Here is a 19,748-nt window from a genome sequence, read left to right as displayed (position 1 = left end):
CATGTACCTTAAAAAAGGCATAGTCCCACCGATATCCCCTTTTCCCTCTCACTCTTTTTCTCTCTACCCTCCCTCAGCTCCCCGCATCCTTCCTTAACCTTAACCTCTCTGGGCCCCATGAGTAAATCTTGTTTCATTCTGGTTTCGCTTTCTCATGTGTCTCACCTGACACACACGCACAAACCTAACTCAGCTCCCCAATCCCTGCTAGGGCTCTCCTAGAGTGAGGCTACTTGCCTTATGGCCCTCTCAAGATAGAGATCCCAAGATCAGTTAGAAAGTAAATATAACAATAAAAATCATAACAAAGTGACAATACCAAATGCTGGCGAGGATGCTCACCATCCTCATCCTCACTCATACACTGCTGACTGGAATGTAAAATGTACAGTTACTCAGGAAAACAGCTTGTCAGTTTCTTACAAACATTAAGATACAACTACCATATGACCCAGTAATTGCACTCTCAGAAGAATGAAAATTTATGTTTACACAAATACTTGTACACAAATGTTTAAAGCAGTTTAATTTCTAACAACCAAAACCTGGAAACAACCCAGATAATCTTCAATGGGTGAATGGTTAAGACATCATGGTACATCCATACCATGGGATACTATTTAGTAACAAAAAGAAACAAGGTACTGATACACACAACAACCTGATGACTCTCCAGAGAATTATGCTGAATGAGAAAAGCCAATCCCATAAGGTTACATACTACATGATTCCACTTATGTAACATTCTTAAAATTACAAAATAATAGAAATGGAGAACAGGTTAGTGACTGCCAGGGGTTAAGGAGAGGTTGGGGGCTGGAAGGAAGACCACATGGGTATAAAAGGACAATATGAAGAATCCTTATGGGGAAGGAAATGTGCTGTATCTTGACTGTACCAATGTTAATTTCCTGGTTGTGCTATTATATACTATCCTATCCTATCCTACAGTGTCCTATAATTTTGCAAGGTGTTACCACTGGGAGAACCAAGGTAAAGGGTACATGAGATCTCTCCGTGTTATTTCTTACAACTGCATGTGAATCTACAATTATCTTAAAAGTTAAAGAAAAGTTATCAAGTTGAGCATTTAAATGTGCATTTAAAATGTGCACATTTACCATAAAATACGCCTCAATAAAAAGTTCCGCAGTAAAAAAAATTTTAATACAAGTTTTTTTAAAAAAACTGTCCAGAACACTGCTGTCCAATTGAACTTTCTGTATATAGATTATTGACATGTTCTATAATTCTGTGCTACCTAAAACAACAGCCACTAGCCATACCACTAGCCATACGTAGCTAATAAACACTTGAAATGTGACTTGTGTAACTGAAAAACTGAATTTCAAATTTTATTCATTTTAATTAAATTTAAACTGCCACATGTCAGTGGTGGTAACCATTGAACAATGCAGGTCCAGACACTACAAAAATAGGGAAGATAGTTATGTGCTAAAATACAGCTATGTCCGAATTGTATTCAGAAAAATAGATTTTATAACATAACATTTATGTAATAAAAACAAGGAAATATGCATGAACATGTATGTAAAATATACATTTAAATGTACAAGCATAGAAAATTCTGAGTGTACTTAAAAGTAGTATTTACCTGTGAGGAGTGAGAGAAGTTTGTGCTTGCTGGGGACAGGGAACTGTGGGACTTTCACCTTGAACTATATATCCTTCTGTACTACTTAAATTTTTTACAATAATCATGTGTCACCTTTAAGGCTAAAAAAAGCCCATGCTGAAACTTAAATTTCTGATACCTTTAAAATTTATACATTATTCAACAGTATAGAATAAATCGGATGTTAGGATAATCATGTTCAGAAAGTTTAAGTTTATATATGGTCTGCTATGCTAGAAGACTAGATTCTAGTTTGTCAAGAATTTTTTTTTCCACCTGTACCCTCTTTTGGGACTTGATTACATCAATTATTCAATGGAAAAAGGGCACAAATAATGAAAAAAAGTGTAATAGGAATTTCTGAAATCAAGCTAATTAACCTCTCACAAACAGGTGGAAGATTCTGGCTATTTATATTATGAGTGGTCAAAGAGAAAGCAAAATTTCCAAAGAAAACACTGTCTAGAATTTATTCATGATTATATTTACAGAAATATAAATAAAGATTAATGAATATTTATAATCTCAGTGAAAGAACATAGGGAGGTAAAATTCTAGGGTTAAAAAACAGGATTAACAATAGTGTACATGCTCTCTTAAGATCTTGGAACTGCAGAAAGAAAGTAAAGATTATAAAACAAATAACAGCTAACTCTATTTGCCAGGTATTGTTCTAAATTTTACTTAGAGACAGAATTTCATAAAATCAAAAGATGCTACTGATTATAATATGCACCATTATTGCATGTACCACTAAGAAAGGAAATACTGCCAACTGAACTGAATGCTTTTTTATCACTTCAAATTTTTACTTCTACTAATTGAAGGATTATTTACACTAATTGAAAAATCTTTTACAGACTTACTTAGATTTTTAAAATATCACTCTTTTGGCTATACCAAATGGAGATAAACAAATCAGTTATTGTATTGCTAAAACTTGTTCATGCTCAAGGTTAGCCTCTCTGGAATCACTGTTCAACTTAAGAGTTTCAGTACCATGTTTTTCATCACAATATTGTTTATGAGCCACCAAGAACACTGAAATACAGCATTTCTTAAAAGAATGTCACTATTATCTCTGGGATTTCCTTCTCCAAGCCACTGACACACATTCCACAAGTTTTGATGATTTTCTTGATCTTACTGGAAGTTATCAACAGTTTTCAGAAAACAATCAGTAATCAAACTCCTTTCTAAAATGCTCTTTAAATGGACTGCTAATGAAATGGGGGCAGCAGGTGTACAATTGTGCTATCAGGAATAACCACAAAGAGGCCAGGCATGGCGGTCCCAGCATTTTGAGAGGGCAAGGCAGGTGAATTGCTCAAGCCCAGGAGTTCAAAACCAGCCTGGCCAACGTGGCGAAACCTGTCTCTACTAAAAATATAAAAAATTAGGCTGGGCGCGGTGGCTCACGCCTGTAATCCCAGCACTTCGGGAGGCCAAGATGGGCCGATTACAAGGTCAGGAGATCGAGACCATCCTGGCTAACACAGTGAAACCTCGTCTCTACTAAAAATACAAAAAAAAAAAATTAGCCAGGCGTGGTGGCGAGTGCCTGTAGTCCCAGCTACTCGGGAGGCTGAGACAGGAGAATGGCGTCAACCTGGGAGGCGGGGCTTGCAGTGAGCCGAGGTCACGCCACTGCACTCCAGTCTGGGTGACAGAGTAAGGCTCCGTCTCAAAAAAAAAAAAAAAAAAAAATTAGTTAATCAGGCATGGTGGTGTGCACTTGCAGTCCCAGCTACAGTAAGATCCTGTCTCAAAAAAGAAAAAGAAAAGGAATAACCACAAAGATGTCACATGCACAGGCACTGACAGTCACTATTGCAATTTCACTAATGCAACAGACACAATTAACTATAAGTCACAAATCCCAATTTCAGAGATATTAAAATATATACAAGTTAAAATCTACAAAGGGTATATTAACTCATTCAATCTCATAAGGACCCTAATAAGTAGGTGTTATTAACCCCACTTTCCAGACAATAAAACTGAGGTAACCAGAAGATTAAGTAATTTGCCCAAGATCATATAGTTACTAACTGCTGGATGAAGCATTTGAGGTACACTACCCCGAAATGTATTCCAAAAAAGCTCTACTAAGTAGAAGAATGTGGTCCAGTAACAAATCTTTAGAAGAGATTTACAGATAATACAAATGATAGTAGGACTCTTCAAAAATGTTTAAACTTGAGACACCTATAATTCAATGAGCACTATCTGTCCTCTCATCAGCTCTGCCACAGATTTAATACTGAGACTACTCATCTCCATCCTTATCTACACCTAGGACTATTTCAACAAGAGACACCCGCTTTCAAAGGATGTTGGGGGTTGGGGGGGCGTGTGTGTGTGTGTTTGTATATATGCGTGTGTGTGTTTGTATATATGCGTGTGTGTGTGTGTATATATATATATACACACACATATACACACGCATTCTTTTTTTGAGACAGGGTCTCACTCTGTCATCCAGGCCGAAATGCAGTGGCATGATCACGGCTCACTGCAGCCTCAATCTCCTGGGTTCAAGCAATCCTCCTGCCTCAGCCTCCTAAGTAGCTGGGACTACAGGCATGCATCACCACACCCAGCTAATTCTCTTATTTTTTGTAGAGACAGGGATCCCACTATGTTTCCCAGGCTGGTCTGGAATTGCTAGGCTCAAGCGATCCTCCTACCTCAGCCTCCCAAAGTGCTGGGATTTACAGGCACAACCCACCGCACTCAGCCAAAAGTATATTTTACCTTATTAATTTATACTAAGCAAAAGAATAGACTGAATAAAAAAAATTTCAAAGAGAAGGACTTTTACGGAAATGTAGTTTTATTATTTCAAGTAAAAAGGTTACTAAAAGAAGTGGCCTTAGAGCAACTGCTAAAAATGAATCCTCCCCTAGTTCCTTTAGTAACAAGGAAAAAACTGAGTTACCTCTAATAAAGTTTTTCTACCATATTGTAAAAAATATGTAAAAAATACATTGTATTTTGACCTATTCATGTATACGGCAAAGTGCATATAAGGATTATGGGCTTGGGAGTCAGAGTTTAGGTTCTAATATAAACTATGCCAACTTTCTAATGATGTGAACCTGAGTAAACTACTTCACCTCTCTTGAATCTGTTTCCTAATCTGTAAACAGCTCAACATACACACTTTGCAGAACTACTGTGAAAAGTAAATAAATAAAACTTGGAAGCAATTAAGATGTCCTTCAGTGGGTGAATGGATTTGATACATCCAGAAAATAAAATATTATTCAGCACTAAAAAGAAACCAGCTATGAAGCCATGAAAAGACATGGAGGAACTTTAAATGAATATTACTAAGTCAAAGAAGCCAATCCAAAAGGCAACATACTGCATGACTCCAACTATATGATATTCTGGAAAAAACAAAACTAAAGAGACAGTAAGGCCGGGCGCGGTGGCTCACGCTTGTAATCCCAGCACTTTGGGAGGCCGAGGCGGGCGGATCACGAGGTCAGGAGATCGAGACCACGGTGAAACCCCGTCTCTACTAAAAATACAAAAAAAAATTAGCCGGGCGTGGTGGCGGGCGCCTGTAGTCCCAGCTACTCGGAGAGGCTGAGGCAGGAGAATGGCGTGAACCCGGGAGGCGGAGCTTGCAGTGAGCCGAGATCGCGCCACTGCACTCCAGCCTGGGCGACAGAGCAAGACTCCGTCTCAAAAAAAAAAGAGACAGTAAAAAAATCAGGAATTGGTGGGAAGGACATATGAATAGGCAGAACAAAGATTTTTAAGGCCATGGAACTATACTACATGACAACATAATGGCGGACACACGTTACTCTTACAAATGTTAAGAACCTCGCCGGGTGCAGTGGCTGACACCTGTAAGCCCAGTACTGTGAGACGTTGAGGCAGACAGATCACCTGAGATCACGAGTTCGAGACCAGCCTGGCCAGCATGGTGCAATCCCGTCTCTACTAAAAATACAAAAAGTGAGCCAGGCATGGTGGCACGTGCCTGTAGTCCCAGGTACTCGGGAGGCTGAGGCAGGAGAATTGCTTGAACCCAGGAGGCGGAAGTTGCAGTGAGCCAAGAATCATGCCATTGCACCCCAGCCTGGGCAACAAGAGCAAAACTCCATCCCTCTCCCAAAGAAACAAAAACAAGTGTTAAGACCAGGCGCGGTGGCTCACGCCTGTTAATCCCAGCACTTTGGGAGGCCGAGGCGGGCGGATCACGAGCTCAGGAGATTGAGACCATCCTGGGTAACACAGTGAAACCCCGTCTCTACTAAAAAAAAAAAAAAAATACAAAAGTTAGCTGGGCGTGGTGGCACGTGCCTGTAATCCCAGCTACTCGGGAGTCTGAAGCAGGAGAACTGCTTGAACCTGGGAGGCAGAGGTTGCAGTGAGCTGAGATTGTATCACTGCACTCCAGCCTGGCGACAAAGCTAGACTCCGTCTCAAAAAAAAAAAAAAAACAAGTGTTAAGAACCATAGAATACACAACATGAAGAGTGAGCCCTAATGTAAACTATGGCCTCTGGGTGATAATGATGCATCAATGTAGGTTTATCTACCATAACAAGTGTACCACGCTGGTGTAGAATGTCCATACTGGGGGAGGTTATGCATGTGTACAGGCAGGGAGTATATGGGAACTCTCCGTACTTTCTGCTCAATTTTGCTACCAACGTAAAATTGCTCTTAAAAAATTAAGTCCGTTCAAAAAATTTAAAAACAAAACACAAATGAGACCATTTGTAACCACAGCTAGCTAGTGCCTAGCAAATCCAACTCTATCATCTCTATCCTACTGTATTGTGCTATAAAAACAAGCAACCTGGATTACTACTTAACCTCTCTATACCTCTGTTTCCTCATTTGTAAAATAGGTATAAAAAGCTGTGAGGATTAAATGAATGAATATATATGTGAAATTGTTTAGGACAGTGCTTGGCTCATAATTTGCTGGCATCCATGTCCTTGCTACAGGAAGAAAGAAGCTGGTCTGCATTTGGAGAAAACGAAGCTGAAAGGGAGGGAGGAGGAGAGATAAGAAAGTTTTGGTGGCATTCTCAGCTCAGGTTCCAGTTGTCCTTGATTTCAACTGCATCCTTGCATCCTGAGTTTAGGTTATCTGAGACAGTAAATTCCCCTTTTTGCCCAACTATGTTTCAAACAAGATTGTTGATATCTGCAACAAGAGGATCCTTACACAACAAGAAACTTCTGTCTTCAACTCAAAGAACTTTTTTTTTTTTTTTTCATGAGAATAGGGATAGTTTTGGTAACCACCAGTTTTGTTCATCAGTTTTGTTCATACCTCATTAAATCCTTCAAAAATTAATGAGTATTCATAATTGAAAAATTATTCTTAAAAACTAAACAAGAGTAGGGTATACTAACATCTCAATCAGAAGTAATTTTTCACTTGATTTTTTCTAGAATACAACAACTGATAAAAATGCAAGCCATTTATCATATATATACAAAAAATGTTTGAGGTACTGTTGATGTTATAATCTTCATATCCTTAACAGTATCACCGATCATCAGAAAGATGATCCTAGGACACTATAATTTCTAATTTATCAAAGAAAGATTCTATTATGTTTAGTATGTATTAACCCTAGAAAATAATTTGGCAAATTTGCAACAAGAATTGAAACAAAAACAAAAAAGTATTCTGTTTAACTCTCTGTAACTCAGGATATTAAGTTCACAGTATCTCATTCACAGAAGGCTGAAGTTTCACTGTACTTTCAAATTAGCTGCCTGTAGCTCTACTTTAAGAAAATTTTAAAAGAAGATATTTTATCCTAGGTGTAAATAATTATTCCACTAGGTCAAATTTTATTTATGTATTTTATAAATATAATATTGTCTTGAATCATTATTTTTCAAATTCCAAAATTAAAATATTTGATTTTACTCTTAAATTATCAATCTGTAATAAAATCTATTCATAAAGTAATACTATAATCAGATAATGCACTGAAAGAGAATTTTACATAACCTTAATAGTGAAACATCTTTTCGGATTATGTAATTGTTGTGGTTTCTGTTAAAAGCAAACTGCATTTTTTTTTTTTTTTTTGAGATAGAGTTTTGCTCATTGCCCAGGCAGATGGCACGATCTCAGCTCACCACAACCTCTGCCTCCCAGGTTCAAGCGATTCTCCTGCCTCAGCCTCCTGAGTAGCTGGGATTACAGGCATGCACCCCTACGCCCGGCTAATTTTTTATTTTTAGTAGAGACGGGTTTTCTCCATGTTGGTCGGGCTGGTCTCGAACTCCCAACCTCAGGAGATCCGCCAGCCTCAGCCTCCCAAAGTGCCGGAATTACAAGCGTAAGCCACCGCGCCCGGCCAGCACACCGCATTTTAAGACACCTTAACTGTTCAATGCTGACTACCTTAACATACCCTTACAACCCTCTCTAGAGGAAAGGAGGACCACAAATCATTTCTAATTTTAAAAAATACAGACACACTCTCCTTCTCCTGAGGTATCTGAAGGTCTACAGTTAATCTTACATTATTTTACAATGTGTTATTTTGTAAATCTTATTACTTTGGGGCCTAGCAAAGGGTCAAGACCATACTTGGATTCCCAATTAAACACTTCCTGTAGCAAAGCACACATCTTTAAAAACATCAAATAGGGCAAAACGGCTTATAATAAGAAGTCCTCTGCCCATCCTCTCTTCAATCCCCAGAGACAACCAATACTAATTATTTTAGCCACTCTAATATATGCATACAATTGTTTATCAATTTGATACTACTTTTTACCACAATATTAATAGCCAACATTTATTGTGTTTACTAAGTGCCAGACACAGCACCTCACATGTATTATCTCACTTAATCCTCACAACAGCCTCATAAGGTAGGTGTTATTATATCCCCATTTTAGTTTGGAAAATTGGGACACAGAGTTCAATAACGTGCCCAGGATTGCAAGCTAGTAAGGAGCAGAACTGAGATTTGAATCCTAACACCACTGCTCACTTTTAACCTATATACTCTTATATCCACTGACTCCACAGTCCACTCTTAATAAATACTTTTGAGATCCTCCCAAATTAAATAAAAATAAAGAGCAAAACAAAACAAAGAAGCCAAATCAGGAAAATGACATTTCTCAAAACCAGAACAATTTTTTGGTCAGTAATTTTCAACTTTGGCTTTGAGCACAATCCATGAAGTCTTACCAATTAATCACATTTTAATTTTATATCTATTGACTCAGTGATTACTAAGCTTAATAGTAATGCTCAGTGGTTACTATGCTTAACAGTGGTTACTATACTAAGCATAGTAGTTACCATGCTTAATATATAGTATTTTAAAATATACATTATTTTAAAATCTAGATTATTATATGACCTGTAACATTTTTGCTGAATTTTTTAAAAGGCATCAAATCCTAGTGACTGCATAAAGAAGTGCTTTGAAGGAAAAGAATTGCGGGTAACCTATGGGAAGAAAAACAACTTTCAAAGTCATTTTGTATCTGCTTTCTGAAAGCAAATGAATTACCTTATATGTGTACAAATACATATATATATACACACACACATATATATACATAATAGGGCAAAAAGTAATAGAAAAAGGCAAAATTATTTTTACTAAAGAAAAGCTTCATGGCCGAGCATGGTGGCTCATGCCTGTAACCCCAGCAGTTTGGGAGGCCTAGGCAGGTGGATCACCTGAGGTCAGGTGTTCCAGACCAGCCTGGCCAACATGGTGAAACCCCATCTCTACTAAAAATACAAAAAATTAGCCAGGCGTGTTGGTGGGCACCTGTAATCCCAGCTACTTGGGAGGCTGATGCAGGAGAATCGCTTGAACGCAGAAGGCTGAGGTTGCAGTGAGCCGAGATCACATCATTGCACTTCAGCCTGGGCAACAAGAGCGCAACTACATCTCAAACAAAAGAAAAAAACCAAAAGCTTCAAAAAGTAGATTTTATGAAATCTGTGAGGATAGTAGATAATAGCAATAGTTCAATTTAATATTCAAACAGAAATCATCAGAAATGATAAAATGAATGTGAAATAAAAAACATTACCATAAAAAGAGAGATGAAAACGAGAAAAAAAGGCAAAAGCAGAAGTTTTGAAATCGAGAAAAAAGGAAGAAAGAAAGATGAAAGCCCTGGATAATCTAGGCAATCCAGTTCAAAGCTCTGAGTCAGATGGTTCTGAAATAGTCCCTATGATACTCTGGCAGAAGGGGATATTGTGATCTCATTCTATCAAAGAGCTGAGATGACTTACTGAGGATGTACTAGTAGGTAAAATGGAAGCTGGTCATAGCTAGTCTGCTGGACCAGTAGACCAACATATGGTCTCTGTCCCTCTACTGAAGGCTTTCTTCTAACCATTCTAAATGACAGGAATCTGACACCACTTGCAAGCTACATTACTTAATTCAGTACTTACTTGAATCGTCAAGTGTTTCACGTGCATACAACTTCCCAACTAGTTATTTACCTTCTGGAAAACATATGCTATCTTTTTCAAGTTATTTTAACCCATATAACCTAACACAATGCTATGTACCTAGTAGACAGATGCTCAAGTTGATTATATTGAAAAATCACAACTTAAAACCAGAACACTTGAGAGTTGGAAGAAATCTTAGAGGTCATCTAGTTTAGCTACTTTATCTTAAAAGCAACAAAACTGAGACCAGTTAAATATCTACTAGCTCAAGGTCACTGAGCTAGAACTAGCACCCTAATCCCTTGATCATCAGTTCATCTTTATCCAAAGAGCCTTTAATTTCTTTCATTTCAATAAAACAAATAATCACCTATTTCAAAAGAAAACAAAGTAACAGCAGCTTCCCTTTCAGTATTCACTATATGCCAGGGCCTTTAGAAGGTACAATTTGCTTGGCAGCCTATGTGCCTAGGTCTATGAAAACTGCTTTATAAAGGGCCAGGCGTGGTGGCTCACGCTTGTAATCCCAGCACTTTGGGAGGCTGAGGCGGGCAGATCATGAGGTCAGGAGATCGAGACCACGGTGAAACCCCGTCTCTACTAAAAATACAAAAAATTAGCGGGGCGTGGTGGCGGGCGCCTGTAGTCCCAGCTACTCGGAGAGGCCGAGGCAGGAGAATGGCGTGAACCCGGGAGGCGGAGCTTGCAGTGAGCCGAGATTGCGCCACTGCACTCCAGCCTGGGCAACAGAGCGAGACTCCGTCTCAAAAAAAAAAAAAAAAAGAAAACTGCTTTATAAACATTAGCCTAGTTAATATTCACAATAATTGTAAAAGGTGTCACTATTAACCCAACTTTACAAATGAGAAAAATGTACTTTGACCATGATAACAGTAAGCTGCAGAAGCTACATTTTCAGTTTGTCACCACGGCTTTGGTTTTGTTTTTTTTTAAGACAGAGTTCCGCTCTTGTTGCCCAGGCTGGAGAGCAATCTCAGCTCACTGCAACCTCCACCTCCCAGGTTCAAGCAATTCTCCTGCCTCAGCCTCCCGAGGAGCTGGGATTATAGGCACGTGCCACCACGCATGGCTAATTCTGTATTTTTAATAGAGACGGGGTTTCTCCACGTTGGTCAGGTTGGTCTTGAACTCCCAACCTCAGGTGATCCGCCCGCCTCGGCCTCCCTAAACCCTGGGATTACAGGCGTCAGCCACCATGCCCGGCCAGCTTTGGCTCTTAACCAGTATTCTATACTGCCTCTCACTGAACACCAAAAATATCCTGAAGTCTCACACAGACGCCAGCACAATGCCTTACCCAAACATGATAAACAAATGTTTAAATGACCAACTAAATGAGTGGATGATTTAATTCATTAAAAAGTAAGATTATCTTACCTAAAATACCTCTAAAAAGGCGTTCATCTAATTGTATAATCCTCTAAGAAAGGTTTTAACAGTGGGCAGTTTGCATACTTATAAGAGATTTAAGCAATGCTCATTTCTTTACCTACAAATAATTCATCTGCTTAACAAATACTAAAGTGAAAAACAGTTTTTGTGGGAGAGTGTTAAATTGGAAGATAAAAAGTGAAATGAAATTTGTTCCTGCAAGATCCTATTCCGCTAAATTAAAACCCACATAAGTTTTAAATCAGTCACCAAAACCAAAATAAATGTGTAACACTTCCCTCTTTCTTCTGGTAGAGAAAAAAGAAGTAACATTAACTGAGCACCTACAATGTGCCAGTTCTTGACCCTCAACATATAGCCTCACCTAATCCCTTACAGCCAAGTAAACTAGGCAGCATCTCCATTTTCTTTTCTTTTCTTTTTTTTTTTTTGAGACATAATCTTGCTCTGTCACCCAGGATGGAGTACAGCTGCTCGATCATGGCTCACTGCAGCCTCAACCTTCCAGGCTCAAGCAATCCTCCCACCTCAGCATCCGATTAGCTGGGACTACAGGCGTGTACCACCAGGCTCAGCTAATTTTTGTATTTTCTGTAGAGACAGAGTTTTGCCATGTGGCCCAGGATGGTCTCAAACTCCTGGGCTCAAGTGATTCTCCCACCTCGGCTTCCCAAAGTGCTGAGACTACAGGTGTGAGCCTCCATGCCCAGCCAGGATCTCCATTTTCTGATTACTACTGAAGCTTAAAGAAATTAAGCACTTGTCTCAGGTCACTTAGCTAGTTACCGAATTTCCAGAATTAGAATCCAAGTCTGTCTGACCCAAGATCTACGTTCTCTCCAAAAAGAGGTTAAAAGTACTATTATTTCACTACTTACCAAGACAGAGAATGGGTTTCTTTCCAAAGGAGACTGAAAACACTGCTAAACAACAAAAATATATTATCTCAGCTAATCCTCGCTATAGCTTATTAACTATTATTTTTATCCATTATAAATGATGAAACTCGAACTCAGAGATGTATTCACAGCTTGCCCAAGAACACACTGCTAGGAGGCAGCAGAACTACCCCTGGTCTGCACCAGCTGCACACACTAACCACAGAAAATGCAGAAAGACCTCAGCCATGTAGTACAAGCTTAAGGTCCATCCAAAGTATTAAAATAATCAGACCTTGTGCTTCTTCGGTAAAAAGGAACGGTATATATTGGGTATGCCAATTCCCACTACCAATGATGAGGAGGTTGACTTTCTAGTAATATCCTATCTATCGAATGACAACTTGAAGATTGGTATCTAAATTTCAAGCCTACACTGGCCATTCTACTACACCAAATAATCTGGATTTGTTACCAGTTAAAATTATTCTTAAAGTAGCAAACAACAGTACTATATTACAAAACAAAGGTTTATGAAGAACAGTATGCTAAAATACATAAGATAGACCAGGCATGGTGGCTCATGCCTGTAATCCCAGCATTTTAAGTAGCTAAGGTGAGAGGACCACTTGAGTTCAAGAGTTCAAGACCAGCCTAAACAACACAGGGAGACCCCTTCCTCTACAAATAATAAAAAAATCAGCCGAGTATGGTGGCGTGAGCCTGTGGTCACAGCTACTGGGGAGGCTGAGGGGAGAGGATCACTTGAGCCCTGGAGGTAGAGGCTGCAGTGAGCTGTCATCGTGTCAGTGCACTCCTGCCTGGGGGACAGAGAGAAACCCCGTCTCAAAAAAAATAAACTGGATAAACATTTAAGTGTTTGAAATACTTTCACAGAAACAGATGAATAGAAATCACTTAGCAACATTTTCAAGGCAACATCTGAAAACTACTTTGTCTATTTCTTGACGTATGTTAGGGCCTAAGTGAACCAAAAGAGATGTCTACAATGCCAGTTCTGAAAATGTTACCACTTTGGTCAAACAAATGTTTAGTTTTACTGTATAGTTCTGTTTGTCAGAAACCCAGACTAGCCTTTTCTAATGAGACTGGCACAGGTATATATTCCGAATGAACTGTCCCATGTGTTTTTGATAAACCAAAGTGACGAATGAGAGGGTGGTTGAGTGTTAACATGTAACATAAAAGGATGGTTATCATTATTCACTTTTTAACAAAAACTAGTGGCACGGTACAAACCCAAATCTAGAAAAAAACAGAATCACTCTATTGCAAAGTAACCAGGTAGAGACTTCCATGTTTGTTCAGCCTACAACACGACTGTCATCCTTTAACCTCATGAAAACTACCCGAGTTCTTCAGCAAACTGTGCCGCTGCCCCATACACACATCACTGTTGATCACTAAAAATCAGAATGCATCAGAATTGCTTCCAAGCCTTAACTAGCACTAGCTCAGCTACAAACTCGGAGGTAAACAAGCACAGACTGTGACTGACTGTGGAGAGGGGCACTGTTTACTTACATGGGAAGACACTCATGTTGTGATGGGAAACGTGTTGTACTGTCCACCCCTAGCTCCTAGAAAAACGGTACTTTGACAAGCTAATGTGAGTGTAGGTCTATTCCCAAAAGTTTTTACCTCTCTTCTTAATCGCTTAAGGACAAAATGCTCAAAAAAGGACGCCCGACACAAGGTGCCCGAGGTGCTACCCATGGCATTACCTGGAAGGACATCACTATGCCCATGAAACTGTCCCCTCACAGTGGACTAAAGGGAAGCAATAGATACCGTCATTCACCCTGGCGAAGGAAAAAGAAATCAAAACCAGACGCGCTTCCACCTGGCCCCAAGAGGCTTGAAGCAAGACTAGGGGCTAAGCTGCGGTTCAAAAACAGCACCAGGCCCCTCCGCCTCTGCTCTCAAACCCAGCGCGGCGACACAGCATAACCATCAACATCTCCACCTCTGTCCTCCAGGCACAGCCAGGGACTGCGTCCCAGAGCCCGCCCCGGTCGGGCCCGCCCCGCTATCTCCTCCCCCGTTATCCGCTCGCAGCCGCGCTCGGGCCTGGATTCGCCTCCCCACCCTCCCCAACTTCGGCACGTCCCACTACCCCACACACGTCGGCCGCCGCCCTCGGCGAGTCCGGGGAAGAAAGGCTGGAGGGCCGCAGGGCAAGGAATCCACTCAGCACGGTTCCTCACCTCTGGGTGGAGAAGGGGCACACAGCCCGCTTCGGTATCGTACTCATCCGGGCCGTCCGCCATCTTGGTGTTAAATCCCTCCTCCCGCTGCATGCCGGGAGAAAGCGTTTCACCCTCCCGGGGCTCGGGCGAGGCGGAGGGCGAGCGCGGGGCGAGCGCGAGCCCCGCCGGAGGCGACGCGGGCCTCCTCCTTCTCCTCCTGCCCCCGTGACGCCCCCTCTGTCCCCTCCCCCCTCGGAGGGCGCGGGATTCTCCGCGCGTGCGCGGAAGCGCGGCCCGGCCCCGGACTGGAGCGCGCTCTGCTGCACTGCGCTGGGGACGGCGGAGGGCTCTGGGCGTGGGCGCCGCGGCTCGGGGGCGGGTCTCGGCCGGAGGCAGATGTGCAGCTCTGGCTGCCTGGGGGAGGCTGCCGGGCAAGGCTGCCGGGCGGTTGAGACAGTCGCTTGGGAAATCTAGCAGCTGCTCAGGAGCGAGAACAGAGCTCCGGAGCCGCACGCAGCACAAGTCTGGAGCCCCAGGCAGCCGAGGAGGCCCACGCCCACGCGCTCCCACTTCCGCTCCGGGACCCCTCTTCAGGACCTCGGGCAGAGCCGTCAGCCAGCTCCAGGGAGGTTTGGGCCCGTCAGGCTTGAGTCCAGACCTACATCATTCCTGAAGACAAAAGCAGCTCCCCTTTCCTCCACACGTGAAAAGGTCACCCGCAACCTGTGCCTCCGGGGGACGCCCGGAAAAACATGGATACAACTCAGGGCTTCCTCCTAGAGAACCTTTTTTTTTTTTTTTTTTTTTTAATGAGACGGAGTTTTGCTCTTGTCGCCCAGGCCGGAGTGCAATGGCGCGATCTCAGCTCACTGCAACCTCCGCCTCCCGGTTCCAGCGATTCTCCTGCCTCAGCCTCCCGAGTAGCTGGGATTACAGGCGCATGCCACCACGCTCGGCTAATTTTTGTATTTTTAGTAGAGACGGGGTTTCATCATGTTGGCCAGGCTAGTCTCGAACTCCTGACCTTAAGCGATCCGCCAGCCTCGGCCTCCCAAAGTGCTGGGATTACAGGCTTGAGTCACCACACCCTGCCGAGAACCCTTTTTAAAATGATCCCAACCTGCTCTCAATCGTCTTGAATTAGTACCACACAAAAAATTTACGAGCTCAAAGCCCACACACCGCCATCTGCAACATTTCGATATAATACAGGAATTCAGAACTGAAGCCACTTAAACTGAATTCGCTTAAATGCAAGGCAGATAAAATGACTAAAGCCATTTTTTAAAGGATTTTAGGGCGGTATGGGGGAGGTGCTCCCTGTAAATGGGCTGATGGGACAGTTTTAGAAAGCATTTGTCTTTCCTTTTAGCTGTTAAAAATTGTAAGTCTAAACAGCTCAGAATTTAGCAGAGATCATGAAAGTTGACCTATTATAGATCCTGGTACTTACTAAGCCGTCTCCTGTTAGGCCAGAAACCACCAGGAAAAAAAGCCTGTACTCCGATAACGTCAGGCTAATTTGTAAATCAGGAGGGAGGGCACTCCGAAGGAAGCTTGGAATGCCGCTGGAAAAGGGAGGAGGAAGCCTCCTTTGTAAGATTAGTTTCCCGCCAAAGGAGTCTGAGGAGGGTCTAAGGAGAGCCGGAATCAGTTCTGCATGGGACGCCGTTTCTGTGGCGGCATGAAGAAAAGCTGGGATTTACGAGGGATTGGATGCTGTCTTGAGGATACAGCAATTTAGTAATTAGGTACCTCCAGTAATAAAGTAGCAACACTAGTAAGAGCAGCAGTCACTCAAAGAGGGGTGGATATGGCGTGTCATAGCTACTGCATGGCTGTGGGAGAAAGAAGTTTCTCAGTTAACTTTGCTGCTGGCTTTTTCGGTATCTGTCCTCCCAGCACAACTACTTTTTCTCATTTCAGTCCGAGCTGATTTTCATTCTATTCGTCCTGGCCCAAACTAGGAGTCATCTTTTACAGCTAGATAAGACTCAGGGTCGGCCTTTGGAGCACCGAATTGTTTTCAGTCATATGTTAACATGGACATAAGTCATTTTCACTCAAAAATCTCAATTTTTTTTTTTTTTGAGATTGAGTTTCGCTCATGCCCAGGCTGGAGTGCAATGGCTCGATCGCGGCTCACTGCAACCACCACCTGCCAGGTTCAAGCGATTCTCCTGCCTCAGCCTCCCAAGTAGCTGGGATTACAGACATGTGCCACCATGCCCGGCTAATTTTGTATTTTTAGTAGAGACAGGGTTTCTCCATGTTGGTCACGATGGTCTGGAACTGCCGACCTCAGGTGATCCACCCGCCTCTGCCTCCTAAAGTGTTGGGATTACAGGCGTGAGCCACCGCAACCAGCCAAAAATCTCAATTTCTTTTTTTTTTTTTTTTTTTTGAGACGGAGTCTTTCTTGCCCTGTGGCCCAGGCTGGAGTGCAGTGGCGAGATCTCAGGTCACTGCAACCTCCGCCTCCCAGATTCAAGCGATTCTCCTGCCTCAGCCTCCTGAGTAGCTGGGATTAAGCGTGCGCCACCATGCCCTGCTAATTTTGTATTTTTAGTGGGGACAGGGTTTCACCATGTTGGTCAGGCTGGTCTCGAACTCCTGACCTCGTGATCCACCCACCTCGGCCTCCCAAAGTCTTGGGATTATAGGCGTGAGCCACTGCGCCCGGCCAAAAATCTCAATTTTTAATCTTGCCCCTCCTTACCTTTATGTCTTGCATTGACTAGAAATAGAATATTAGAGTAAATAAAGGACACGACTGAAAAAGTTAAGTGGCATAAATATTAATAAAGCATTGAATGAAGTGAGAATGTAAAGAAACTAGGCATGGAAAACTGGAGAAAATGTTTCAGGTACCCATGTATTAGGAATATTGGTACAGGTATATGATATGGAGTATTCATAAAAGAAATGTTTAGCCTTCCCTGCGAAAATCAGTAAATCAGAGTTCACTTTAAAATCTAGAGTTCTAGTTCATCTGGCAAACAAGCCATCTCCACCTTCTTGCTCAGTCTCTACCAGGTCTGTGGCCTGCTTTACTCGTTTTCATTACCTGCCTGGCTCTGTGGACATTTTTACTCCTGAGAATTCTACAATTCAAATATAAGGAAAATACTAAAAGCAGCTGAAAAGTTGGAACAACATAACCAGGGTCCATGTCTGTCTTGCTTATTGCTGGAACACTAAAACAAATAGTTATTAAATGAAGAACTGAAGAAACAGATCAAGAGCAGAAGCAGGCATGCTTAGGAAAACATGTTGAAGTTGAATCTTGAAGCAAACCCTTTAGATATAATCAGAGTCCATCTTGATAACTGTAGAGTTCTTATCTATAGCTCAAATTGAGACAATATATTCAGGGGACTAAGGAGACAGCTAAGAAAGTACACTGATTGGATAGACTGGCAAAAGAATGGCATAGAATTATGGAGGAATGCAGAATAGTGGCTAAAAAAGAATAAAATTCAAAGAGAAAAATAGACCTTGTTAGAGAATAATTGTGAAATGGATTTAGAAGCAAACAGATTGGAAGGCATGGGGCATTGTTGTATAAATATAGTTTCATATGTAACTTCAGACACTACTGGAGCTAAAGACAGCATAGAGATTATCCAGATTTAGTCATTTCACAAAAAGGAAAACGATGGGGAATTTAAGAAACCCTCTTAAAGTTACAAAACTAGGTGGTAGCAGAATCATCTGGAAGCCTCCTGAATTTTCCCCATCTACTACTCTTTGCCTCTACCACGTTTCTTCTGTTATTATCCTCAATGAATTATTACTTGGTCCATTTAATTTTTTTATTGTGGTGAGAACATCTGACGCAAGATCTCTGTTAAAATTTTTTTTTTTTTTTTTTTTTTGAGACGGAGTCTTGCTCTGTCGCCCAGGCTAAAGTGCAGTGGTGTGATCTCGGCTCACTGCCAGCTCCGTCTCCCAGGTTCACACCATTCTTCTGCCTCAGCCTCCCGAGTAGCTGAGACTACAGGCGCCCGCCACCATGCCTGGCTAATTTTTTGTATTTTTAGTAGAGACAGGGTTTCACTGTTAGCCAGGATGGTCTCGATCTCCTGACCTCATGATCCACCCGCCTCTGCCTCCCAAAGTGCTGGGATTACAGGCATAAGCCACCGCGCCCAGCCAATCTCTCTTAAATTTTTAAGTGCACAATACGGTATTGTTAACCACAGGCACAATGGTGTACAGCAGATTTCTAGACCTTATTCATCTTATATAACTGAAACTTTATACCCATTGAACAGCACCTCCCCATATCCTTCTACCTTTGGCCCTGGCAACCACCATTCTACTGTTTCTATCAGTTTGACTATTTTAGATACCTCACCTTTGGCCTTCAGTGAGTGGCTTATTTCACTTAGCATAATGTCTTCTGGGTTCATCCATGTTGTCACATATGGCAGAATTTCCTTCTTTTTAAAGGCTGAGTAATATCCCATTGTATGTATATACCACACTTTATCCATTCATCCATCAGTAGACATTTAGGTTGTTTCCATATCTTGGCTATTGTGATAATGCTGCAATGAACATTAGAGTGTGTTTTATGTCTTTGAGATCCCAATTTCAATTCTTTTGAATATATAAACGGAAGTGAATTGCTGGATCATATGGTAGTTCTATTTTTAATTTTTTGAGGACCCATCATACCATTTTCCGTAGCTGCTGAACCATTTTACATTACAGTGTACAAGGGTTCCAATTTTTCCACATGCTTGCTAACGCTTACGTTTTTTTTTTTTGTAATAGCCATCCTAGTAGGTGTGAAGTGATATCTCACTGTAGTTTTGATTTGCATTTCTGTGATGATTAGTGATGTTGAGCATCTTTTCATATGCCTGGTCATCTGTATTTCTTCTCTGGAGAAATTTTTACTTAAGTCTTTTGCCCATTTTTTAATTGGATTATCTGGGGGTTTTTGCTCTTGAGTTGTAGGAGTTGATTGAATTGTTTGGATATTAATCCCTTATCATATATATGACTTACAAATATTTTCTCCCATTCTGTAGGTTGCCTCCTCACTTTGCTGACTGTTTCCTTTGCTGTGCAGAAGCTTTTTAATTCAATTTAATTCTGCTTGTCTAATTTTGCTTCTGCTGCTTGTGCTTTTGCTGTAATATCCAAGAAATTGTTGCCAA

At 41.4% G+C, this 19,748-nt stretch overlaps 1 protein-coding gene across 2 annotated transcripts in view; it reads right to left on the bottom strand.

Annotated features, from left to right (window-relative positions):
* Positions 1 to 14,807, bottom strand: part of ZDHHC17 (zinc finger DHHC-type palmitoyltransferase 17) — a 90,963-nt gene extending 76,156 nt beyond the window's left edge. Inside the window, exon 1 of one of the 2 annotated variants that reach the window (XM_032170798.2) lies at positions 14,596 to 14,807. In XM_032170798.2, coding sequence (XP_032026689.1) covers positions 14,596 to 14,688 — 93 coding nt within the window. In that variant the 5' untranslated portion in view covers positions 14,689 to 14,807. The remainder of the gene's footprint in view (positions 1 to 14,595) is intronic. The other variant, XM_032170799.2, reaches the window with a different exon arrangement.
* Between the last annotated feature and the right edge of the window lie 4,941 nt (positions 14,808 to 19,748).

This window comes from Hylobates moloch, unplaced genomic scaffold (assembly GCF_009828535.3).
Source record: "Hylobates moloch isolate HMO894 unplaced genomic scaffold, HMol_V3 SCAFFOLD_12, whole genome shotgun sequence".
Classification (NCBI taxonomy): Eukaryota; Metazoa; Chordata; class Mammalia; order Primates; family Hylobatidae; genus Hylobates; species Hylobates moloch.
This window is presented reverse-complemented; position numbering and strand designations above follow the sequence as displayed.